The sequence below is a fragment of the Miscanthus floridulus genome, chromosome 5 (genome assembly GCF_019320115.1).
Source record: "Miscanthus floridulus cultivar M001 chromosome 5, ASM1932011v1, whole genome shotgun sequence".
Taxonomy (NCBI): Eukaryota; Viridiplantae; Streptophyta; class Magnoliopsida; order Poales; family Poaceae; genus Miscanthus; species Miscanthus floridulus.
In genome coordinates, this window is record NC_089584.1 from 67372674 (window position 1) to 67397298 (window position 24625).

The 24625-nt window shown below is 47.8% G+C and overlaps 2 protein-coding genes across 2 annotated transcripts; one reads left to right on the plus strand and one right to left on the minus strand.

The window, feature by feature from the left end:
* The first annotated feature begins 1784 nt into the window (after positions 1-1784).
* LOC136450027 (DCD domain-containing protein NRP-B-like) lies at positions 1785-4409 on the plus strand. The gene is made up of 4 exons (XM_066450281.1): positions 1785-2596; positions 2791-2891; positions 3000-3083; positions 4142-4409. The coding sequence occupies exons 1-4, from the start codon at positions 1906-1908 to the stop codon at positions 4295-4297; spliced, it is 1032 nt and encodes a 343-aa protein (XP_066306378.1). The 5' UTR covers positions 1785-1905; the 3' UTR covers positions 4298-4409.
* A 346-nt stretch (positions 4410-4755) lies between these two features.
* Positions 4756-15226, minus strand: LOC136450030 (F-box protein SKIP8-like). Its single transcript, XM_066450284.1, has 3 exons — positions 14685-15226; positions 8039-8235; positions 4756-5457 (listed from the first exon to the last, which is right to left on the minus strand). Exons 1-3 carry the CDS (start codon positions 15063-15065, stop codon positions 5196-5198), a joined length of 840 nt encoding a protein of 279 aa, XP_066306381.1. The 5' UTR covers positions 15066-15226; the 3' UTR covers positions 4756-5195.
* Positions 15227-24625: the final 9399 nt, after the last annotated feature.

Here is a 24625-nt window from a genome sequence, read left to right on the forward strand (position 1 = left end):
GAAACACTGGTATATAAACAATAGTGGGAGAAGGAAAATATCTATACTGAGCAGTTGAGATCTGGTGGGGGATTGTTAGAATTTATACGAATAATTCCCCTAAATTCATATGAAGAAATTCTAATAAATCTCAAAGGCCCAATACTTGTGTTCCCTAATGGGCTTTAATGTTTAAGCACATGAGTAGAGGTGGGAGGTACCACATTAATTAGTAACATATTACTAGTTGATGTGGAAGTAGGGGGTTCTCATCCCTATATATATGTACCAATCCTCCTGGGAAAAAGACACACAAAAAACTATTAATGGGAGTTCTAGTTTGGAAAATCCAAAGGTAGTAAATTAGTATTTTTCTCTTCTCGTTGCTGCGCTTGTCGCCGTAGTCTCTCCATCCCGGATGTCTGCGTGTACCGACGTTCGGGAGAACAGATCTCTGGAACCCTCAGTCCTTGTGATCCTGCACCGGGAGAGGACGTATAAGGTTTTTGGGAAGCGCTCGTCGCGCGACTGCTCCCGACTTCCTCGACGGGTCGTCTTCCATTCCATCCAAGTCAGGGCGGTGCTATGTCCCGACGTATTCGTCGTCAGCTGCTCCGAACTCTTCCTTCACCACTCATCGACGACTTAGTACCACCACCACCAGCATCTCCCTCTGCATCATCTTCACCAAGCGACACCATTTTTTCTGCATAGAAAAGGTACACACCATGTGATCAATCTATTATTGTCGTTTCTCTACTGCAGTTGATCATGATGATCTTAGCTATGTTGCTTAGATATAGTTGCTATTAATGCTGCCTGATTTAACTGATATGTTAGAGATCTGCATGTTAGTTTATGAGATTGTCATGATTTGTATTCTACTATTAATCTGAAAATTAATCAGAAAATTGCTAGGCTGATGCTCCGGCTTACCAACTTACTCCTCCTAGAGCCTTTTCTTTTTTCTTTTTAAAAGTTAAATATTGCCTTTTTGTTTGCCACGTGGCAAGTAGATCACAGGACCAATGCCGTCCTTCTAGAAACTCTTGCCGATTCAAAGGGGCAGCAGGGTTCACCCTCGCCCACCAAGCAGGCAGACACGTACTGTACGGTTGAAAAACACCAGGCGACTCGCTTGTTTAGTTCCACCTTAAATTTCTAAAAAGTGCTACAGTATCTATTAAATTAAATGTTTGTGGCTCGTGCATGGAGCATTAAATATAGACGAAAAAAAACTAATTGCACAGTTTGGTGAAAAATTACGAAACAAACGTTTTGAGCCTAATTAGTCCATAATTAAACACTAATTGTCAAATAAAAACAAAAGTGCTACAGTAGCCCTAAATTCCAACTTCCCTAAATTAAACACGCGCCGATGATAACAAGGAAAGGCGCGGCAAGATAAAAAAAAAACACAGAGATTCAGTAGAATTAATTACTCTACTTCTGAATTTAGTTGGACTACGCGTAGAGTTGGGAGCTTGGGGCTAAAGGTAAAACAGCCCCGAGAAAAAAGCATCCGCGAAAACCTTCGCGGTGAAGGCGTAGACTGAGACAGGGGGTGCCCCCGCGTGCCGCGACATCCACGTCTCGTCGCCAGGGGGCGACGCGGTTTGGCGACCTTCCCCGAAGCTTCCTCCGGCGCTCCCGGCCCCCGTCCTGCTTGCCAACTGACGCCGAACGCACACGATGACACGGCGCGCTCGAGTCAGCAGTCACACCACCACCGCCACGGGTACGAGACGAGACGCACCACCCCACCCACCGAAGCGGCGATAAAACCGCCCTCGGCACACGCGGCGGCACCTCCACACTTGCACTTGGTTGGAGCTTCTCCTTTTTCCATTGCTCTGCTTCGCGTCTCCCTCCCTCCTTGCCTCCGCCTAACACAGCAGCGCAGGAACACAGAGAGGGATCGAGGCCATGGAGGGCTACGACCGCGAGTTCTGGCAGTTCAGCGACACGCTGCGCCTGCAGACGGCCGCCTTCTCGGGCTTCTCCCTCGGCGACTCCATCTGGTCCCCCGCCACCGCCGACCGGCGCAACAACAACAACGACCTATTCGCCGCCTCCGCGTCGCCCGCCAACGCCGCCGCCAAGAACAACGGCGTCGTCGGCCTCAAACTCAACGATGGCGGACCGGGCCTCATCGGCTCCGGGAAGCTCGCCTTCGGCGGCGGCAAGGCCGACCGCTACAACAACCTCCCCACCACCGAGAAGGCCGCGTCCGTGTACAACTACAACAACAACGGCGGCGGCTACGCCAAGAACAACAACAACAACGCCCTGGCGTTCAGCAAGATGGGGAGCTACGGCTACACCAGCAACGGCAACAACAGCAGCGGGGAGGTGAAGAGCTACTTCAACAAGTCCGCCGGGAGGGCGGCGAGCAACAACAGCCACGGGCACGCCGGCGGCAAGAAGGGCGGGGAGTACGGCAAGAAGAAGCACGCCAAGAACGAGGGCAACAACGGCGGTGGCGCGGCGGCCACGGACAAGCGGTTCAAGACGCTGCCGGCGTCGGAGGCGCTGCCGCGGGGCCAAGCCATCGGTGGGTACATCTTCGTCTGCAACAACGACACCATGGACGAGAACCTCAGGAGGGAGCTCTTCGGTGAGTCACTGATCGACTGACTGACCGCACGCATAAAAATTGCATCTTTCTATCTCTATTTCAGTGAAAAAAAATAGGAAAACTGAAAAGGAGCAATATTTGTTCATATCTTTGAACTTGTTGATTGATGTTGATGATGATAAACACCAGCAGCATGCTGATTAGTGGTGTTGTGTGTTGATGGATGGATGCAGGGCTGCCGTCGAGGTACAGGGACTCGGTGCGGGCCATCCGCCCAGGGCTGCCTCTTTTCCTCTACAACTACTCCACCCACCAGCTCCACGGCATCTTCGAGGTACTCCTACACTACAGTAGCCAATTCGTGATCCCCTTTCTCGCTTCTTCATCTGTCCTTAGTTGTACCGTACCGTACTCATGGATCCGATTCGATTCCGATCACCAGGCCGCGAGCTTCGGCGGGACCAACATCGACCCGGCGGCGTGGGAGGACAAGAAGTGCCCCGGCGAGTCGCGCTTCCCTGCACAGGTACCTATCTGCTTCATTCAATCCAGTCCTCTCATGGCGGATGATCGATCAGCTCAGCTCAGCCACGCAACTATCTTGTCATGGCGGATGATCGATCAGCTCAGCCACTAGCGTGACTTTTTCACTTGTTTGAGTGGTTCAACAACACCAAACAGTACATTACCGACAGACGAAGGCTAGCCGCTAGCGTAGCGACCCATAACCCATTCACTTCACATGTGGCGACGACGTGTGGAATCGCAAAAGATTAGAGGCCCCGGGATAAATTTGTCTACAATCGCCGTGTGCGGAACTAAACCGACTCGTTACTAGTTCAGCTTGGACAGTCAGCAGAGAGGTTCGGTGTCTTTAGGTCAGCTCGTCCCGTTGGTTTGGGCTGGATTCACTCTTGAGCCATGGCTGAAAGTATAATTGATTGGTTTTGTGTAAGAAAAAAAAAACTATTTCGTTGATTTATAAGTCATAGTTTATTGGGCAAATACGACCGAGCGAATTCCTATGTTGCTTGGCCAGCCGGCAGAGGATCGATCTGGTCGCAGGGCGACGGAGCATGCGTCAGAGCATCTAGGGCCTAAATTATAAATTTTTGTAATCCGGATACTGTAGCACGTTTGGTTTGTATTTGACAAATATTATCCGATCATAGATTAACTAGGCTCAAAAGATTCGTCTCGTGATTTACAACCAAACTGTACAATTAGTTACTTTTTTTATCTACATTTAATACTCTATACATGCGTCTAAAAATTAATATGATGAGAGAGTGAAAAAACTTAGAACTTTGAGGTAATCTAAACAAGTCCTAGATGCAGCAACTGCAAGCGGTGTGAGGGTGTCACCTGTAGCTGTAGCCTGTATTCCATCTCAACTACTAGCAGCCTGTTCGCTTGCTCGTAAATGATCGTAAATTTCTAGCCGGGAACAATGTTTTTCTCTTATACCAAACCAGTCAGCAGTAAATAATTCACGATACGATACGACCTCTCGAATAGGCTATAGAGGACATAGGAGTAGTTGTTGTTGCCCAAGTGGTGACGCATGGTGCTTGTGATGTGCAGGTGCGGGTGGCAACGCGGAAGATCTACGACCCACTGGAGGAGGACGCCTTCCGTCCCATCCTCCACCACTACGACGGACCCAAGTTCCGGCTGGAGCTCTCCGTCACCGAGGCCCTCGCCCTCCTCGACATCTTCGCCGACAAGGACGACGCCTGATCCTGATCCTGATCCTGATCGGATCGTCAGGCACTCAGGCTTGGAATTTGGGTGAATGAATAATGGATGGACTTGTGGAGCAGTATATTAATAATAATTAATATAATATATCCACCTTTGTTTGATATTAAGGGCTATGTATGAGGCACGCGTCCCATTGTTTTGTTTTTATATAACACTTGTGCGATGATTGCAGAGGACTAGCCCTCGTTTTTTGTAAGACAAAACTCGTACTAACATATCTGTATTATTCAGGTCCAACTGACATGTATAAACCATCTGTGAAATGATCTGTTCTTGTGCTGTACTACAACTGAACGTAAGGAACGGTCTTTGTTACTCTGTTCAAGCACCAGACGTGTTTCTATTGGATTGGAATTTTGTCCCTGGCGACAATTACAATGCGCACCTCGGCTAGTATAACAACACTACTGTCTGAATGCTCCAGATTCGAAAGCACCAGCTACCTGCCAGACCATGACTCAGTCCAGTCAGTACAGCAGAAACCATTGAGCTTTCAACCGATTCTAGAAGAGAATTGATCAACTCGCAGCGTCTGGAAGCAGATAAAGTAGCTGCACAACAAAGTACGTCGAAGAACATCACAGTTAGCACCAGATAAATCAAGTCAGCCGCGGCCCACAGTGCCCATAACCTTCCATTCACCGATTTAAGCTTTAATAACACCTAAAACACATTTGTACAAAACTGCGGAATGGAGATCCAGAGGAGTAATATCAACAGCAGATCCACAACGGAGAAAAAAGGGTGGGGGAAGGAAATCTCTCCTCAAATACATCCAGACAATCTATCTCCGGTCAAGAAGCATACCACATCAAACATTCACCACCGAATTTTCTTCCCAAAGGTTTCTTCTTGCTTTTCTTCTCCTCCAGCTTCAACCAAACATATTATGCGGAGCAGGGTCAGCCATGAGCGAGCTGTGGTGATGGACCATATACCACCTGCCGTTCCAGAGCTCGTACACGTTGGTCACATGGAACAGCACAGGGTCAATGTCAACATTCGCCTTCATGTTGACCCATGCCACCTCATCGAGCACACGGACACGGACATCCCTTATCTGGAAGGCAATGCCCTGCCCTCCATCTTGGCCCCAGTTGAATAGCAGGCCCCAGCTCTCCATCACTGCGTTGTATCTGAGAAAGAATGGAAATGGATTAGCATCTATGACACAAGTAAGGCCTGTTAGATAACGCCTCTTCAACAGTTCGATTAGAAAATCAATACTCATAAGGGGAATAAAATAAAAAAGGCTTTTTACAATTTCAATACAAAACATTCATCCCAAATACAAAACAACAATACTGAAGGTGTTAGCATCTATGACCTGACACACCAAGCCTATAGTGGATGGATTTAGTTCTATACTTATATGGTATGGTTAGCTGGTTAATTAAAGCTAATAGAAGACAGCAACCAATGGGTCCCGATACTGCCAAAGCATACAAATTTTAGTTCAGTTCTCACAAAAGAAACGGATATTTCAATGAGCACATCTTCATTTATGTTCACAGGTACAAAGGTTATTCAAAAGTGTACTTCATAAGATGAAAACTACATGTGTGCACACTGTTTTAAAAGGCAATCCCCCTAGCCCTCCTAATAAGCAAAGAGACTACATGTGTGCACACTGTTTTAAAAGGCAATCCCCCTAGCCCTCCTAATAAGCGACGAGACGCTAGATAACCTTCAGCTGCCCATGTAGCATCTAGTGATTTTTCAGACATTTGTGTGTATAACTAGAAACTAGCACTTTTGTCAAAAAAAGATAAATAAATCCAACCGATCTTCAGCATAGTTGCAAGATCTCAACAGTTGGAGCTACTAGAAGGACAAGCAAAAAGGAAAGAACAAAAATTGAATACGGAGAAACTCTGAGGTTAGAAATAACAGAATGGCAGAAATTGGCATACCTATGCATAGGTGTGACTGTCTAATAGTATTATATATTAACAAATTATACAAATAACTAGACTTCACAAGTCACAAGCTATTTCTCACGGATATGGCCACAACTCTATGGTATGGAAGCCTTAAAAAAACTTCTACTCTAGCCATGGTCTTATATGTTGTGTCTAAGCAAGCATAATTCATAGTGTGTATGTGAGCCATGGTCTTACCGCCTGTGACCGGAAGGGCAGGCCTGGTGCAAGCGGTAGTGTCTTACCGCCTGTGACCGGAAGGTCCCGGGTTCGAGTCACGGTCTCCTCGCATTGCACAGGCGAGGGTAAGGCTTGCCACTAACACCCTTCCCCAGACCCCGCACAGAGCGGGAGCTCTCTGCACTGGGTACGCCCCCTTATGTGAGCCATGGTCTTATATGCTGTGTCAGCAAGGACGGTTCATAGTAGGCGTGATTGGTTGGCCGTTTCCAGCCGGCACAGGCCAGTGAGATGCAGCTCCATAGCGATTGGTTCGCTGCACAACACGTGCCTGGCCTGCGGCATGCAGCAAGCCTGGCCGTGGGGAAACGAGAACCGATTCCGTTTCCTCTGAGCCTGGCCCGTGGGGGTGTGAGCGTGCACTGTGACTCTGCAAGAAAGAACCGGTGCAGCTACAAGCCAGAAAGTAGGCAACCAAACAACAGATGTGTTCATCTAGTATGTACTAATACAGTCAACCAAACAAAATGATGTTGCACACAACAGGCCTGTCCTAGCTCAGCCAGGCTCATAGGAGCGAGCCAGGTTCACCTCGGCACCAAACCAATCAGGCCCATTGTGTATGCGTTTTTTTCTGAAGAACTATCAGCAGAGCTTGATTTAGTAAAAGAAACAAAATTAATAGTTATAGTAATGCATTGGTGTGAAGGGTGGGCCTAGTGCAAGCGGTAGAGTCTTACCGCCTGTGACCGGAAGGTCCCGGGTTCGAGTCGCGGTCTCCTCGCATTGCACAGGCGAGGGTAAGGCTTGCCACTAACACCCTTCCCCAGACCCCGCACAGAGCGGGAGCTCTCTGCACTGGGTACGCCCTTTAGTAATGCATTGGTGTGTCTATATAACAAAAAAAATCATGTGTTGACTCAAAACTTATCTGCTTCTCCACCAATGATTCATAGTGTGTATGTTAGCCTTGTCTCATATGCTGTGTCTAAGCAACCACGATTCATAGTGTGTATTTGTTTTTTTCTGAAGAACCATCAGCAGAGCTTAAAGTTTGTAGAAGAAACAAAATTAATCATTACAATAATGCATTGATATGTGTGTATATACCAAATAATTCAAGTGTTGACTCAAAATTTCTCTGCTTCTCCACCAATGCAATGCAAGGATACCTGTCGGTGTCTCTCTAACAGGTATCAAATTGTATCAAACAAAATTTACTTCACATTGACCTAACATATGCAACGAGTTCAAATTAATTTGCTAAGAACCTTATAACATACTCCATCCATTTCGCAATGTGTCCATGGCCACCAATTGGGCACAGAACAAGGAAACCTAACATCTATGCAAACGAAGCAATAGATCAGCCACAACTAGGTGCACACCCCTTGGAAGATACAAGTCAACAAGTAAGTCTGTACATGCATTGGTTATTCCCTTCCAAATAAACACCTTGCATTTAAAGTCAACAACATCGATCACCAACTTGTCTGAATTGCAATGAAAATGGCTTAGTCGACTTGTAAATAAACTATAGGCCCGCAAAGCAGAAGAATTAGAAACCAGAGAATAATTAGAACTTTGAATCGATCGCAGTGAAGTCAAGACATACCCAGTGCAGAACTCCCCAGTTGCATGAATACACTTGACATAATCTGCATTAAGCCAAAAACGGCTCATTGCTGGCAAGGACCCTTCCCTGATGATATTGTAGAACTCTGCATTAAGGTTAATGATGGCTTTTGTAGCTGCATAGTATGCCTTCCATCCATTAGGAGGATTTATAGTACCCTGCTCCACCGTAAAATCCTGCAAGAGTTGATTTATTAGATTAAAAGGATGCAAAACAAAGTCAGAAATTATTATTAAAAAAACTTTCATCATAACCACAGGAATTGCCGTTTTAAACAGTCAAAATGCACAACTTCACAGTCACATCAAGGAGGGGAACAAAAGGAGAAATTCAACAAGTTACATCAATAACTTCTTATCCAATTAAAAGGTCATGTAAATTCAAATGGAACACAGAAAACTAACCCATAAGTTAAGTTGTGCGGAGAGTTAGAAGGGACGACTGTATGATAAACAAACACAGTATTATGATTTGCGGGCAGCCTAAAAACCCGGCAAACAAGGGTACATCCATACATGTACACAACACAAACTTTCTTGCTTGTCATAGGCAGTCACATGCCTATCAACATGGGAAGATTGTGAAAACACCAGGAAAGATTCGGAAACTGAAACAAGGTGAAGTCCTTCACATCATATCTGTAGCTGTAAGCCCTGCTTCCCAGGCACATTTAGTGTATTTAAGTTTTTAGTTAATCTATGTCATTAAGTCCTTGGGTAGCCCAAGAGTTGTGCGGGTACCCAGGCAGCTATTCTGTCTAGTTAAAGCTCTAGTGAGCTGTATGTAATCAATGCAGTACTTATCCTCTATATATTGTAATGCAGTCGCCTGGGAGAGTTGCCCTGGCTGATTATTTCTCTGTTACCTCCAACAATTGGTATCAGAGACTAGGTTAGACACCTTCTCATCTTCTCCATGACGTCAACCTCCTCTAAGCGCCGGGCTAGGAAGACCAAGGGAGCCACTGAGGGCGAGCTGGGCGACCCCTCTGGCAGGGCTGCGCGCCTGAAGGCAGCAGAGGAGGCGGCGGCGCTGGCTGTCAAGGCGGCACAGCAGGCTGCAGCAGCCGCGGAGGCGGCGGCCAGGACAGCGCAGGAGCTGCGGGCGGAGATAGCAGCAGAGGAGATGAGGAGGAGGAGGAGGAAGAAGAAGAGGAGGACCGGAGGAACCGGCGGCCGCGGACTCCGCCGCGGGACAGGCGCCGTTCGCAGTCACCACTGCGTGACCGAAGGCGTCGTGGCGGCGGTCGCTATGAGTCGCCGCAAGGCAGGGTGGTCTACCGCGATTCCGGCAGCGGCACATCATGGCCAATGCTGGACAAGACCAATTATTATGAGTGGAGCCAGACGATGAAGCTCAGGATGCAGGCGCGCGACCTCTGGGAAGCTGTCGAAGGAGGCCCAGTGCAGTTTCGCGATGACAGGCGAGCTCTGGAGGTGATCGTCGCTGCTGTGCCCAAGGAGTTGGGGCTCCCGCTCCTCGACAAGGCGACGGCAAAAGAGGCATGGGATGCCATCGCTGCGACTCGTATCGGTGTGGACAGGGTCCGCCGAGCGACGTTGCAGCGACTGCGTCGGGAGTGGGAGAACATTGACGTCAAGCCTGGCGAGCCGGTGGAGGATTTTGCCCTGCGGCTGTCAACTCTGCACCAGCAGCTGGTGCTTCATGGAGACAGGGACATCGATGAGGCGCGTGTCGTGGAAAAGTTTCTGCGCACGGTGCCGACCAAGTACGCGCAGATCGTCGTCGCCATTGAGCAGTTCCTCGACTTCGAGGCGCTCACGCTTGAAGAGGTGACAGGAAGGCTCAAGGCGGTGGATGACCGTGAAGCGCAAGCTGTGACAGAGCCGGTGTCCATCAACGGCAAGCTGCTGTACACTGAGGAGCAGTGGCGTGCGCGTTTGAGGAAGGAGAAGAAAGGCGCAGAAGAAGCTGGCGGTTCTGGTTTCAAGAACCAGCGCGGCGGTGGCGGAGGACGCAGCCGCGGAGGTGGACGCGGACAGGGCAGAGGTGCTGGCCGTGGCGGCGGACGTGGAGAAGGCAATGGCGCCGGCCGTGTTGGCCCCAACACGTGCCTCAACTGCCATCAGGAAGGGCATTGGGCGCGTGAATGTCCCCAGCCGTGCCGTGATGGAACAGAGCGCGGCGGCGGGGGAGGAAATCGTGGTGGACGTGGCGGCGGAAACTGTGGAGGAGGTCGTGGCGGCGGTAACCAAGCTGGGCAGCAAGGAGGACATGAAGGGCGTGCCCAGTTTGCTGAGTGTGAGGAAGATGCAGCTCTGTTTCTGTCTCACGGCTTCATTGAGATGGAACAGAGCACGCCGGAGCTCAACTATACAGCGCAGCGCGTTGAGTTCTTTGAGCCACGTGCGCGTGCTTATCTGGGAGCAGATGATGAAGAGATGGCTGGCGGCTGGTACCTTGATTCAGGCGCAACACACCACATGACTGGGCGGCGTGACCTGTTTTCAGACCTGAACACGGACGTTCGAGGCACGGTTCGGTTCGGGGACGCGTCCAAGGTGGAAATCAAGGGCGTTGGCTCAATTGTTTTTGAAGCAAAGACTGGTGAGCATCGTGTTCTTCATGGAGTTTATTTCATTCCGGCGTTGAAGAACTCGATCATGAGCCTCGGTCAACTTGATGAGAATGGCTCAAAGGTGGTGATTGATGATGGAGTACTGCGGATTTGGGAACGCAGCAGCGGTCGCCTACTGGCCAAGGTGAGGCGTGGCGCGAACCGGCTGTATGTACTGCATATGAAGACAGCACAACCAGTGTGTCTTGCTGCGCGCAGGGATGAGGAGGCGTGGCAATGGCATGAGCGTTTTGGGCATCTGAATTTTGAGGCCCTGCGGAGGCTTGGCAAGGAGGAAATGGCAAGAGGGATGCCAAAGATCGATCATGTTGAGCAAGTGTGTGACACTTGTGTCACCACCAAACAGAGGAGGCGATCATTTCCTGCTGCAGCAACATATCGTGCTCAGGATCACCTTGAATTGGTGCATGGTGATCTCTGTGGGCCAGTTACACCAGCAACTTCGGCAGGTAATCGCTATATTCTGCTGCTTGTAGATGATGCCACACGATTCATGTGGGCAGTGCTGCTGTCATCTAAGGATGCTGCAGCAGATGCTATCAAGAAGGTGAAGGCTGCTGCAGAGGTGGAGAGTGGGCGTAAACTGAAAGTTCTGCGCACAGATAATGGAGGAGAGTTTACTGTTGCAGAATTTGCTGCTTATTGGGCCAATGAAGGAGTCAAAAGGCATTACAGTGCTCCTCATTCACCACAGCAGAATGGCGTGGTGGAGCGTAGAAATCAAACCGTGGTGGCCATGGCACGTGCCTTACTCAAGCAGCGCCAGATGCCAGCCAAGTTTTGGGGGGAGGCAGTGATGACTGCTGTGCATATTCTGAATCGGTCACCAACCAAGGCTCTGGTGATGTCACTCCCTATGAAGCATGGCATGGCCGAGCACCCACTGTTGGCCATCTGAAGGTGTTTGGTTGTGTGGCATATACTCGCCGTTTGTCTCAGCTCAGGAAACTTGATGATCGTGGTGAAGCTGGAGTATTTATTGGCTATGCTGAAGGAGCCAAAGCCTATCGAGTTTTTGATCCAGCATCTCAGCGTGTACGTGTCAGCCGAGATGTGGTTTTTGATGAAGGAAGAGGTTGGGATTGGACATCACCAGCAGCAGGTACGTCTGGGGCAGCTGGTAGTGATTTTGTGGTGGAATTTCCTTGGGAGGAAGAAGTCCCTGGAGCTGGAGGTTCAGTGCAGTCACACTCATCTCCTCAGCCCCATTCTGCCTCACCTGAAGCTTTCCCAGCAGCAGAATCGGTGCTTGATGCAGGAGAAGAGGTGTCTGAGACATCCAGAACGCCTTCACCACCACCAGCTCCAGCCAGCCCACAAGTGGAGCACGTGACTCCCTTGGAAGATGATGAGGAACGGCTGGACACTTATCACAACGACGAGCAGCTGCGCTATCGTACCATAGATGGCATATTGGGCGGGGAACAGGAAGTTCCGCCGCCGGCGCAGCGCTTGTTCGCAGAGCTCCACCTCACCCACTCTGGGGAACCCATTTCTTATGCAGAGGCAAAAGATGATCATGCATGGCAGGCAGCAATGAAAGAGGAGCTGCGCGCTGTTGAGCGCAATGGCACCTGGGAGCTTGTGTCTCCCCGAGCTGGCCATCGGCCAATTTCTCTAAAATGGGTCTACAAGCTGAAGAAAGATGAGAAAGGAAATGTGATCAAGCACAAGGCTCGGCTTGTTGCTCGTGGGTTTGTGCAGCAAGAGGGTGTTGATTATGAGGATGTGTTCGCTCCTGTTGCGCGCATAGAATCAGTGAGACTGCTGCTTGCTCTAGCTGCCCAGGAAGAATGGACTGTTCATCATATGGATGTCAAGACAGCTTTTCTAAATGGAGAGCTCAAGGAAGAAGTATATGTCCAGCAGCCACCTGGGTTTGCTATTCCTGGGGAAGAAAGCAAGGTATATCGCCTGCACAAAGCTTTGTATGGGCTGAAGCAGGCACCCAGGGCGTGGAACGCTAAGTTGGACTCTAGTCTGAAGGAAATGGGGTTCAAACAGAGCAAACATGAAGCAGCAATTTACAGGAAAGGTTCAGAGGGCTCAGTGTTGCTGGTTGGGGTCTATGTTGATGATCTGATCATCACTGGAGCAGTCAAAGATGAAGTAAAGGCTTTCAAGGAAAGGATGAAATCCACCTTTGAGATGAGTGACTTGGGTTTGCTCAGTTTCTACCTTGGCATTGAAGTGCAGCAAGGCAAGAATGGGACCACCATGAGGCAGACTCACTATGCCAAGAAAATCCTAGAACTGGGAGGCATGTCTGATTGCAATCCAGCAGCTACACCAATGGAAGAGCGCCTGAAGCTCAGCAAGCATAGCACTGCCAAGGAGGTGGATCCAACTCAGTATAGGAGGCTGGTTGGAAGCTTGAGATACCTGGTTCATACCAGGCCTGATTTGGCTTTCTCAGTGGGCTATGTGAGCAGATTCTTGGAGAAACCGACCACTGAGCACCAGCAAGCAGTCAAGAGGGTGCTGAGGTACTTGGCTGGAACATTGGACTATGGTCTGCAGTTCAAAAGAGCCCCAAATTCTGCTAGGTTTGTGGGCTACTGTGATTCAGACCTAGCCGGTGATATTGACTCCAGCAAAAGCACAACAGGTTGTCTGTTCTTCTTTGGCAATAGCTTGGTCAGCTGGCAATCTATCAAGCAGAGGGTGGTGGCTTTGTCTAGTTGTGAGGCTGAATATGTGGCTATGACTTCAGCAGCAACACAAGCCCTGTGGCTGTCAAGATTGTTGGCTGATTTGTTGGGAAGAAAGGTGGAGACTGTGGAACTGAGGGTTGACAACAAGTCTGCAATTGCACTTGCTAAGAACCCTGTCTTCCATGACAGGAGCAAACATATCAGAGTTAAGCAACATTTTATCAGGGATTGTATTGAAGAAGGCAGCATCAGGACTAAGTATATCCCTATAGCTGATCAATTGGCAGACATTCTCACTAAGGCTTTGGGCAAGGCCAAGCTTGAAGATATGAGAAGCAGAATTGGCATCAAGCAGATCAAGAAGGGTTGAAGCAGGTCTTAGGGGGAGAACTGTAGCTGTAAGCCCTGCTTCCCAGGCACATTTAGTGTATTTAAGTTTTTAGTTAATCTATGTCATTAAGTCCTTGGGTAGCCCAAGAGTTGTGCGGGTACCCAGGCAGCTATTCTGTCTAGTTAAAGCTCTAGTGAGCTGTATGTAACCAATGCAGTACTTATCCTCTATATATTGTAATGCAGTCGCCTGGGAGAGTTGCCCTGGCTGATTATTTCTCTGTTACCTCCACCAATATCTGGGTAACTTCCCTTCAGTTTAGAAATGGAAGTAGATGCCATGGCAAAGTTCAGGCCATCCCGTGTGTCCGATGAGAGCTATGGACGTTCGCAACGGCTTACCAAAAATTTCAGTTGCTGGGATGAAAACGACCGGAAACAGTCGGTTCCGATATTTACTATGCAGAAACGATTCCCGGTCGGTCGGAAACTCACCATATTTTCATTTTAACTATTTATTAACGGCATAAGAAATTAAAAAATCAAAAGTTGAAATAAGGTAATGGTTGAAAACCGTCATAAAAGATATCACTATTTCGGAAATGAGTCCCGATAAACAAAATCTTCCATTCTCACTTTCATCCCAAACTTAGAGAAATCCATATGGATTCCGGACAGAATAACTGTACAAAGAAAATATCCTATCCACATGAGCTTTTGAATTAGGTCGTTCCATATCCCAACCCCTATCCTACCCTCTTGGCCCTGTTCGCTTTGGCTGATAAGCCAGGCTGAAAAGTACTCGTGGGCGATTCCTCGCGAAAGAAAAACACTGTTCATTCACAGGAAAAATAAGGCTCATAAGATAACGATACAATTGTATGCACCAGCAGAAAGGTAATACACCCAAACCTCAAGACAGTGATGGTCCATTTACGATGGAAACAAGCAGGGACGGATAAACTACATTGCCAATCAGACAGTAGAGCAGTCAAGGGGAAGTTCAGGGAGGGTTGTGGGCGCATCAGGCCCCGCAGCACACCTTGTGGTACAGTGCCTTCCAGGCGCCGTCGTCGTTGGCCGCGCGGCGCATGGCGGAGTTGGCCATGGAGAGACGGCAGAGGCTGGTGTAGTCGAGGTAGCTGAGCGCGTGGGTGGTGATCTCGGGCACAAGCTGCTCCATCATGGAGGGCGCCTCCGGCGGAGCCGGCTCCGACGCCTTCTTCTTGTTCTCCCCGCCCACAGCCATGTCGCCGTTGGCGGACTTGGCGTCGCGGCAGCCGCAGCAGTTGGCGGGAGGGGATCGGTGCTTCTTTGAGGATGCGGGGGAGGAGGAGGAAGAGGAGTGGAAGACCCAGAAGGCGCAGGCGAGGCAGCAGACGGCGGTGGCACCGGCGGCGATCAGGACTCGGGCGCCGTCCATGCGGATGCGGACATCCAGGTCGCTGGGGCGACGGCGGCGGAGGAAGAAGAGGAGGTCAGGGTGTGGGGGTAGGGTTTGGACGGCATCCCATCACACGGAAGAGGAGGCTAGGGTTTTGTCGTTTGGGGTTGGGAGGAGACGAGATGGGGAATGAATGAGCACGGAGCGCGCGGGGGGGGGGGGGGGGGGGGGGGGGGGGGTGGCCTTGTTTCCGTTTCGGATTGAGGAAGACGAACAGAGAATGGATGCGATGCCACTTATGAACGGGGTTGGGTTGGGCTTGGGCACCGTCACCGTGGACGCAATCGCCGGATCGGCGTTCGGTTCTGGCTCGCATTCGGCGTTACGGTGGAGGGTGACCGTAGATGTCGACTTAGGTAGTGGCAACTCTAGCAATGTCTTTACTTTCAATCCCTGAATATGAAATCTTTAGGTTTTTTCTCTCAACACTGTTCATCTCGCTATATTTTAAGGCGCGTTTAATTAGATGGGTATCCTTAAGTGAGAGATGGCAGTTCATAGACAAACGGTGTTCGGTTCGCGGACGAGTTAAATATGGAATATTCTTCTAGATGTTGGATATCTTAAAAAAAATTGTCTGGTTTTCTAATCTATGTATTTAGTAAATAATTAAGGATTATTAGTATGTTATATTACTATTTAGTAATTATGATGGCAAATTAATTTTGATGAGTGCTAATATGTTGATTAGTGCATGTTTTGTATGCCAATTAGGATAATAATGGTGCTAATTAGCATATTTTTTGTAATTAGTGACTATAGCATGACAAGATTAGTGTTAATACATACTATTAGTGTATAATTAGCTATTTTTTAAAATGACATAAATACAATTAGTCAAGTATTCTCATCTCATCTACTCTCATCCATCTAACCAAACAGAAAAATAACTCTTTCCCTATCCATCCAACCAAACAAGCAGCATGGATATCAATATCTCTAAATTTATGGATGGTCATATCCCATATGAAAGGTCCTAGTTTGATTTTGATAGCTGAGTGACAACTTAGGTAGACTAATATGAGCTTATGTTGAGATACACATATATTAGTCCACAAGTATACTGGTGTAAGCAACACTTTAAAGCCACGATGGAGAGGGATCTTGGGTTGTTGCGCAATGTAACACCCTCGGTGTTACGCTGTAATTTTTTTGCTAAAACACTATATGGACACCATGTTTATGTGATAGTGTATGTAAAATAGTGTGTAAATTAATTTCTGTAACTCGAAACGATCGACGAAAACGCGAAACGAAAGTTACCTTTCAATGTCACGTTACATCACTTAGGGTTTTAAATTAATTTTTATTAAGCAAAAATGCTATAGAACGTATATACATAATTTTAATAAAGTTTGTAATACAAACTTCGTAGGTGACGATGAAATACTTGAGGTCGCCAAAGGAATTCACAAGCTAGCGTACCGAATAGCTTGGAAATCGAATTCGACGCAAATCCGATTGAGACAGTCGAATTTCCAAAGTCGGGAAACGCTTTGATGAAGCTAAGTTCGGCAATTCTTGTAGAAGAATAGGGTTAAGTAGTGGTATAGTCCTAGGGCTTGTTTTAGCATCCTAACATGCCATCTCGAGTGTAAAATAGGTGGTTTAGCAATTGAAGCATCGAGTTAGATTTTTGGGGCGCTTTAAAAATCATGCATGGCATGTTACCGCCGGTTTTAGCGTCTGGGCGTGGTCACCGTGCCTCGGCCCAGCGTCACCGCTCGTCCACGCGCGCACACGCACACCGTCACGCGGGCTTCGCATCACTGCTGCCACGCTCACGTACGCGCCCACACACGTGACTCACGCGCGCACTCACGCGCACGCCGCGCTAGGTGGGTCACTGGGGCCGACGAGCCTAGTCGCTCTACCACCGCCGCTGCCGTCATTGTCAGCACGCGCACGTGCCTCTGCATCGCGTTGTCACCTTGTGTGCGCTCACATCACTTGTGTCGCGTCGTCGCTGTCGCTGTTGCGCGCGCCCGCTGCGTCGTCACGTGGCTTGGCCGTCGTCGTCTTGCGAGTCAAAGCGCTGCGGTCGCACGTTGTCGTGCTGGCCTTGTACGTGCATGTTGAGCCGTCATCTGTCACACTGTTGTCCTCTTCCATTTAGTGATTGCGCCACGCCGCGCTTCCTATCACAATCACTTTGAATGGCGCCGCGCCGGCCGGCCAGCCGCGCCGCGCCAAGGCCAACCCGCATAGCCTGGCCCCATCCATGTAATTGCGCACACCTGGAGCTTGAATTAGGGCCTAGCTTCACGCCAAGCCTGCCACTGCTGCAGCCGTATGGTGTCGGGCTTCAATTTGAGGTTTCCCCCGCCGTCGACCACCTTAAGACCGAACGACGTCGTCCACCCAATTGGCCTCTCACCGTCCACCTCTGTCCAATTAACTATGCACCCAACTAGCTCTAGTGGTTAGCTCGTAATTGGAGTCGACCTGACGAGCTTTCATCCTCTAGGGAGGTACTACGGAGCTTTTCCCTCGTGGTGGTCCGCCATGGCCGTCGGGGTGGGTGCTCGGCCAGGGCGTCGTTCCTTGCCCCTTTGTCTCAATTGAGCGTTGCTTTTGCGTCTCCTTGACTTGGTTGCCTCTCTTGTGAAATAGTTTCATCAGGAGTGCAGCGAGTCACTGAGAACGTCGTCAACATGCTTGCCGTGAACCAGAGCAACCCCACGCACGTGGCCAACCACCTTGCTGAGCCTCGCGACTTCGTCCAGGCCGTCATTCATGTCTCTAGTGAGGCCCTCTTGCTCCTAGGGTAGATGGTTGAATCGGTTAGGGCCGAGGCTCGCTGAAACGCGTGGACGCCTTTGACGAACGTGGTGTAGATGTTGTGTCCATGGCCGGTTCATTTGGGAGTAGAATGGGTATATCTCAGACCTCTAGAATGTTATCAGTACTCTAGGCATGGAGTCTATGTAGTGATGGTAGCGCTAGGCTTGATGTTTTCGCTGGCGTTAGTGTCACTACGGCCAAACCCTATCGTGGTGCATGGCCACGCCTCTGTGCAGCACCAATCGTGGTGTTTTATACCTCTATCGACTGCGCTTGTGATGAAGAGTGTCACGATGGTGATGTTTGCTGCCGAGGAGGTCCGTGCTTGTCGACGTTTGGCCGGAGATGCCGCGGCCTCTAATAAGTTCCAGCCAGGGACTTTTAAATGGGAATTTGAAGTAAGTCGGGGGGGGGGGTTAGTGAGAGCGTCAGTGAGAGAGTGAAATAGTAGATAGGACTGTGGGTCCATTTAGTTAAAAGCTGAGGGCTCTTTTGCATAATCGTCGGTGTGCGCGGGTCTCCCCTCCGTGGGCCACTATCGCGCGTGTGCCGAGCCGCGTGGGCCACGCCAGAGTGCTGCGTGTGCGTGCATGTGATGCGTGGGAGTGGGCCGCGCCACTCGCTCGTGGGGCCACATGGTGGATGTTGGTTTTTCATTTTTTAGTGAATTAGTAAAGTTTTGTTCAATTTAGTTTTGAGCTAAACTTTAAAAAATTATAGTAAATTCGGTAGATGTTCAAAAATAGTAAAACAAAATTTGTTTGGTTCACAAAAATGCTATCTAGCTGTTGGTGTAGTTAGTTTACAGTTATCTGTGATAATGATAGATTCATTAATTCATTTAGGAGAGCTTAGTATTATTTAGCTTAATATTTGTAGGAATTTTTGTGACACATTGGTGATAGCTTTAGCCATAAATTTTTTATAGTAGGTTCATTAGATTATTATGTACTCACTGTAATTTTTGTAGCATTAGAATATGATGATAAATAGGGTGGCTAATACTCCTTGTTTTATAGTTGTAGGGTCGAGATGGCGACTAGAGGGGGTGACTAGTCGTTTCTAAAACTTAATCGCGTCGGCTAACCGAAACAAGTGCGGAATTAAAACTATCGGTCTAGCCAAGACTACACCCTTCTATCTATATTCTCTAGCACCTTGCATAGATCCTAATTAAGCAACAAAGGTGCCGGGCAAGCTAGAGCTCACCTAATCAATTCTAGAAGCAAGGTCACATAAACCTATGCCACTAATACTTTAAGCAACAAGGGAGCTCCTACACATGCTAATAAGCAAAAGTACAAAGCCAACTAAGCTCACTAGCAATGCTCAATAATAAGGCAACCAATGCGAATTTAGAGAGCGTAAATACTTAGCTACACAAACTAAGCAATATGACTAACAAGGTTACACAAACCAAATTAGCCACGTAAGGGAGCTACTTCTTATGGTACACAAGCAAGAAGGTAACTAGTGAGCTACACAAGCTAACTAATTACAAGAACAACTACACAAGCATAATGTATGTGAAAGTAATTATAAGCTTGTGTAAGGGGATTGCAAACCAACGGGAAGAACAAAGTTGACACGGTGATTTTTCTTCCGAGGTTCACGTGCTTGCCAACACGCTAGTCCTCGTTGTGTCGACTACTCACTTGGTGGTTCGGCAGCTAATTGGCATCACCCGCCAAGCCCACATGTCGAGCACCGCAAGAACCTACCCCAAAAGTGAGGGTAGCTCAATGACATGCTTTACTAGAGTTACTCTTCACGGCTCCCGCAGGGCGAGCACAATGCCCCTCACAAAGCTCTTCTCCGAAGCACTGCATAAGATTCTTGTGGGCTTCAATGGAGACCACCAACAAGCTATCTATGAGGTGGCAACCTCCAAGAGTAACAAGCACCACCGGCTTGCAACTCGATCACCTAGTGCCACTCGATGCAACCTCACGATGCAATCACACTAGAATCACTCTCTCACACAATCGGATGATCACTATCAAGCATATGTGAGATGAAGGGCTCCCAAGCACTCTCAAGCATGGACACAAAGTCCCCTGAGGTGCTCAGCACAAGCCTTGGTTGAGACCTCATTCTATTTATAGCCCCACGAGCTAAAATAGCCGTTACCCCTTTACTGGGCATTTTTTGGATTGACCGAACACGCCGGTCATATCGACCAGACGTAGGACCTCAGCGTCCGGTCAATGGATGCTCGCCACGTGTTGCCTTCGTTCAACCTCAGTCACTTGATCTCAACGGTCAAGTGATGACCGGACATAGCTGCTCAAAGTGATCGAACGTGGGACCCCAGCGTCCGGTCACTTCCAGTAAGCTTCCAGAGGTGAAAATTCATGATCAAACACGTCTGGTCAGTCATGATCGGACGTAGCAACAACGTCTGGTCATTTCTCCTCTTCTCTATGCTGCCATGTTAGCGGGACCGGATGTAGCCACCCAGTGTCTAGTCATGAAGTGACCCAGCGTTCGGTCGAAGACCAACACCTGCGCCTTCACTGCTGCCACTAACCGAACATAGGACCCTAGCATCCGATGCACACTATGAAACCTTGTCTTTTCTATACAGGGCGTCGGTGGCATCGTCGGACTATCCGCACTCTATGGGCGGACACTCTGCCATTGGAGTTTCAAACCTTTCTCGCTTCCATTCCATCGCCGAGTTGATCCACATCAACTCCAACTTCATCTCCTTTGTAAATGTGCCGACACCACCAAGTGTACACCACCATGTGTATATGTGTTAGCATTTTCACAATCATTTTCCAAAGGATTAGCCACTCAACTTGCCGTGCCACTCAATCCTAGCGACGATGCAAAGTTAGATCACTCGAGTGACACTAGATGATCGATATGCAAACAAGTTTGCCCTTCTTGATAGTACGGCCATCTATCCTAAACTCAGTCATCAACTTCTCTACACACCTATGACCGGTGAAATGAAATGCCCTAGGTTATACCTTTGCCTTACGCATTCCATTCCATCTCCTCCAATGTCAATGCAACACATGCACCAACATGATCAATAGTGATATGATCCACTTTATATCATTACGTGATCATATTGGTTCATCGATCTTGACTTCACTTGCTTTTCGTTGTTGCCTTCGTCCATTGGCGCCAAGTCTTGCTTAAGCTTCACCACCACACGGTCCATCGCTCCAAAGCCTCCAACTTGCCCTTCACGCTTGCAACCGGTCCATCAAGCCAAGTCATGTCTTAATCTTCTCCACCTTGATCACATGACTCAATGTCATGTCTCATTTGCAATGAGCTCCTTCATCATCACATGTGTGAGCTTTGCAGCATCTCCAAGCCATTTTTACCTTCATGGCATATGTTGCTCACACACATGTACATGTGGACTAATCACCTGTGTATCTCACATAAACACAGTTAGTCCACCTAGGTTATCACTCAATTACCAAAACCACACAAGGACCTTTCAATCTCCCCCTTTTTGATAATTGATGACAACTCTACAAAGATATGGAAATTAAGCTCTTTTGGATTTATGTTGCTTGCCCAAGCAATTTTACCATGTGAAAATGATTTTGGACAAGTACCACAAACCCGAGATGGTAGTATTAGCTCCCCCTACATATGTGCTAGAGTGTTTGGTTTGAAGTTCGCACATATGTATAGATTGGAAATGTGGGAGAGTAATTACTACCGAATGATGCTAAGATGTATAGAGTAAACCTTTGAAGTGTGATACCAATCGGAGTTGCACCTTTAAGTTCATCCTTAGCACCATGGTTAGCTAGATAACACTTGAAAAAAAAATAAAAGGCACTAGATACCTCATGAGATCAACATTAAAAGCAAAGTACTAGCATTACTTGAAAAAACATACCAAGTGTCTAGCTATCATCCTATGCATGCTAGTTTTCATTTCATCAATCAAATTTTACATCTAGCATACATCACACAAGCATGCATATTGAATTTAAGAACTTATGCAATGCAAGCAAGCACATGAATATGCACATATCAAATGCAATCAATCAAAGTTCATGAGCTTGCTCCCCCTACTTATGTGCTTCTCTTGTCCAAAAATTTTGATCCATCTCTTTTCTTCAATGTTGCTCCCTCTTTGTCCATGTCGATGTCCAACCTCTACTTCTTTATCTCAATCTCTCCCAAAGCTTTCATATCTTATCTTATCTCTCTTGTACAATCTTAATCCCAAGGCTTTCATATCTTTGTACAATCTCTCCCCCTTTGTCATCAATTTCTATAAAAGGTGTGCTTCTCATTGATGCAAAGGTATGCATTTGGGGTAGATGGTTGAGACTTGAATCTTGCATTTTTTATAGACATCACTTGATTGTTGGAATGCCACCACTTGTAGATACCACTTGTAACTTGTACCACTTGTATCTTGTGTAGGGCTTCTTGAGATACCACACATAGGATCTTTGATCTTGATATCAATTTGTGTGACACCTCCCCCTATGTGATAGCATGGGTCATCCATTTGATACACTTGAGCTCTTGTAGGTGAGGGATGCATTCTTCATTTTATGATCACTTAAATTTGAGGATCACTTGTGGAACCATCGTCTTGCATGATTGATACCACGTGTAGATGTGATACTATGGCAGAACCACTCGAAATAGCATGCTTACGGAGGTTCTCGTCTTCCACCAGACACTAAGCACCCCGAAAGCAAGCTATAGCGGGCAGTATCTGTCGGGCACACCCTAAGGGAGAACATGAAAGGTCCACATTTTCCCCAAGGATCCAATAATGAGAACGAGTTACAATACCAGTCCATTTCATACATCAGAGTTTCTTAAAAAGTACATTATTATAATACCAAATATCAGAGTGCGGAATGATAAACTATGGAATTTTAAAAATATACACCTAGCGATAGGGACAAGGATCCGTCTGAGCCCACCAGAAGAATCCTCCACACAAGGTACTTCTCATGCATCACTTGCAACAGGGGTAAATAAACCCTGAGTACATAATGTACTCGCAAGACTTATCTGACCAGTGGGAATAATTTCCTGACTCCAAGGAATATGATAAGCTTTATGGTTGGCTGGTTTCTTTTGGTAGAAAGCAATACTAATAGTGAGTCCTTATTCATGTTTTATTATAGTCGTATTAAGTTATCATCTAGCCAGTCTATATAAGCACCTATTCTACTTTTAAGCAAGGGTTGAGCAATCAGTTTCATTTCTTCTCCTTTCAACTTCCAGTTGTACTATGGTGCTAAACTGCAGACAAGCCATACCGGATCGCCCGATGATTTGTGAATCAATGTGCCTAGCTGGGTGCCCCAAAAACACATGCCTTGCTTGTACCCTAGGCACAAGCAGGACTAACCCATCACTCTCCTATCCTAGGTGTCCAGGTCCCTGTCCAAACTTGGACTCCAAGCCCCCATTCCTGAGTCCCTAACTCGGTGTGGTGTAAGGACCTCCACCATCTCCGCCTCCAATCAGTCAGTCCAGAAAGAGCCGGATCCATGACAAGAGAGCAACAAGTCTTTCCTGCGCCCATACCTAAGTTTGCGCTCGAGACAATAAATCTATGACTTGCCTAGAGTCATATGCAACGACTGGTCCTTAATCGACATAGACAGGAAAAAGTGTAACCAAGTTATGCCCTGTTGGCCGTAGGACACAACCCTTTACACCCACCAATACCTAAACCATATCCCTGCCCGATCACCATTTACCTTTCCATCATTTTATCATGAGTGATCATATTTTATCACCTATTTGTGAGTAATGGTAGGTTACTCACACTACCGATATCCTGAGCATAGCAGCTACTCGACCTGTACTAGTATGACTCATGGGTAGATATATTTATGCATGTAGTTTCCATAAAATGCCTGTAACTTATATGCACATCACATATATATTCAATGACCATTAAAATAGGGGTTATGCACTGCGGCTTGCCTTGGGTAGGCGACAGGTCAGTAGGATCAGCACCAATAGGCTCCTGGCTCCCTCCTGCACGAGGATCTCCTCCTTGTACTCCTCGATCACCTCATCATACTCTGGCTCGCCGATGGGCACGAAGTCTACCAGCTCATGATCTACATGCATGAAATGATGATGCAATGCTTAGGAATATAACAATCAGCAACTCTTAAAATAAAAGTACATTGATTTAACTACTAAGCTAGCGCTACCGACCATGGTGCTAAGCTATTGTCAATGTTTCACCACCGATAGCCTGCCATGGGGGTACCCGAGGTAGTTTGTTTGGGCTTCAGCGTATGCAGAACTCGACGGTAAACGCAAGAGACAGTCGATTTATCCTAGTTTGGGTCCTCGACCATGATCGAGTAATAGCCCTACATCTAGTCGGCGTTAGCCTTTGCATTGGATTGATTGTCCAGTGTTGTCTCTCTAACTCTCCCTCCTACCTCCCCATCTAAGGAGCCCTGCCCTCCTTTATATAGTCAGGAGGCCAAAGTCCTAATTGGTTTACAATGTAGAGTTTTAGTAGGATTATAGGGTAGTATTACTACTAGGATTACATGGGAGGAATCCTAATCAAACTAGATCTCATCTCTTCCTTGTGGTGTATCCCATGGGTCCCGCATCGACAAGCCCCCAAGCACTTCATGGTTAAACTCCGGAAGCCTTGTCTTGTTCCTCTAGGTCTTGCTGAGCAGGAACAAGCGTCGCTCGAGTGCTTTCTTGAGTAAAACCATGTAGCGCTTCTTGGGATCTTCGAGTGGTGTGTGCTTTTTTGAAGAAAA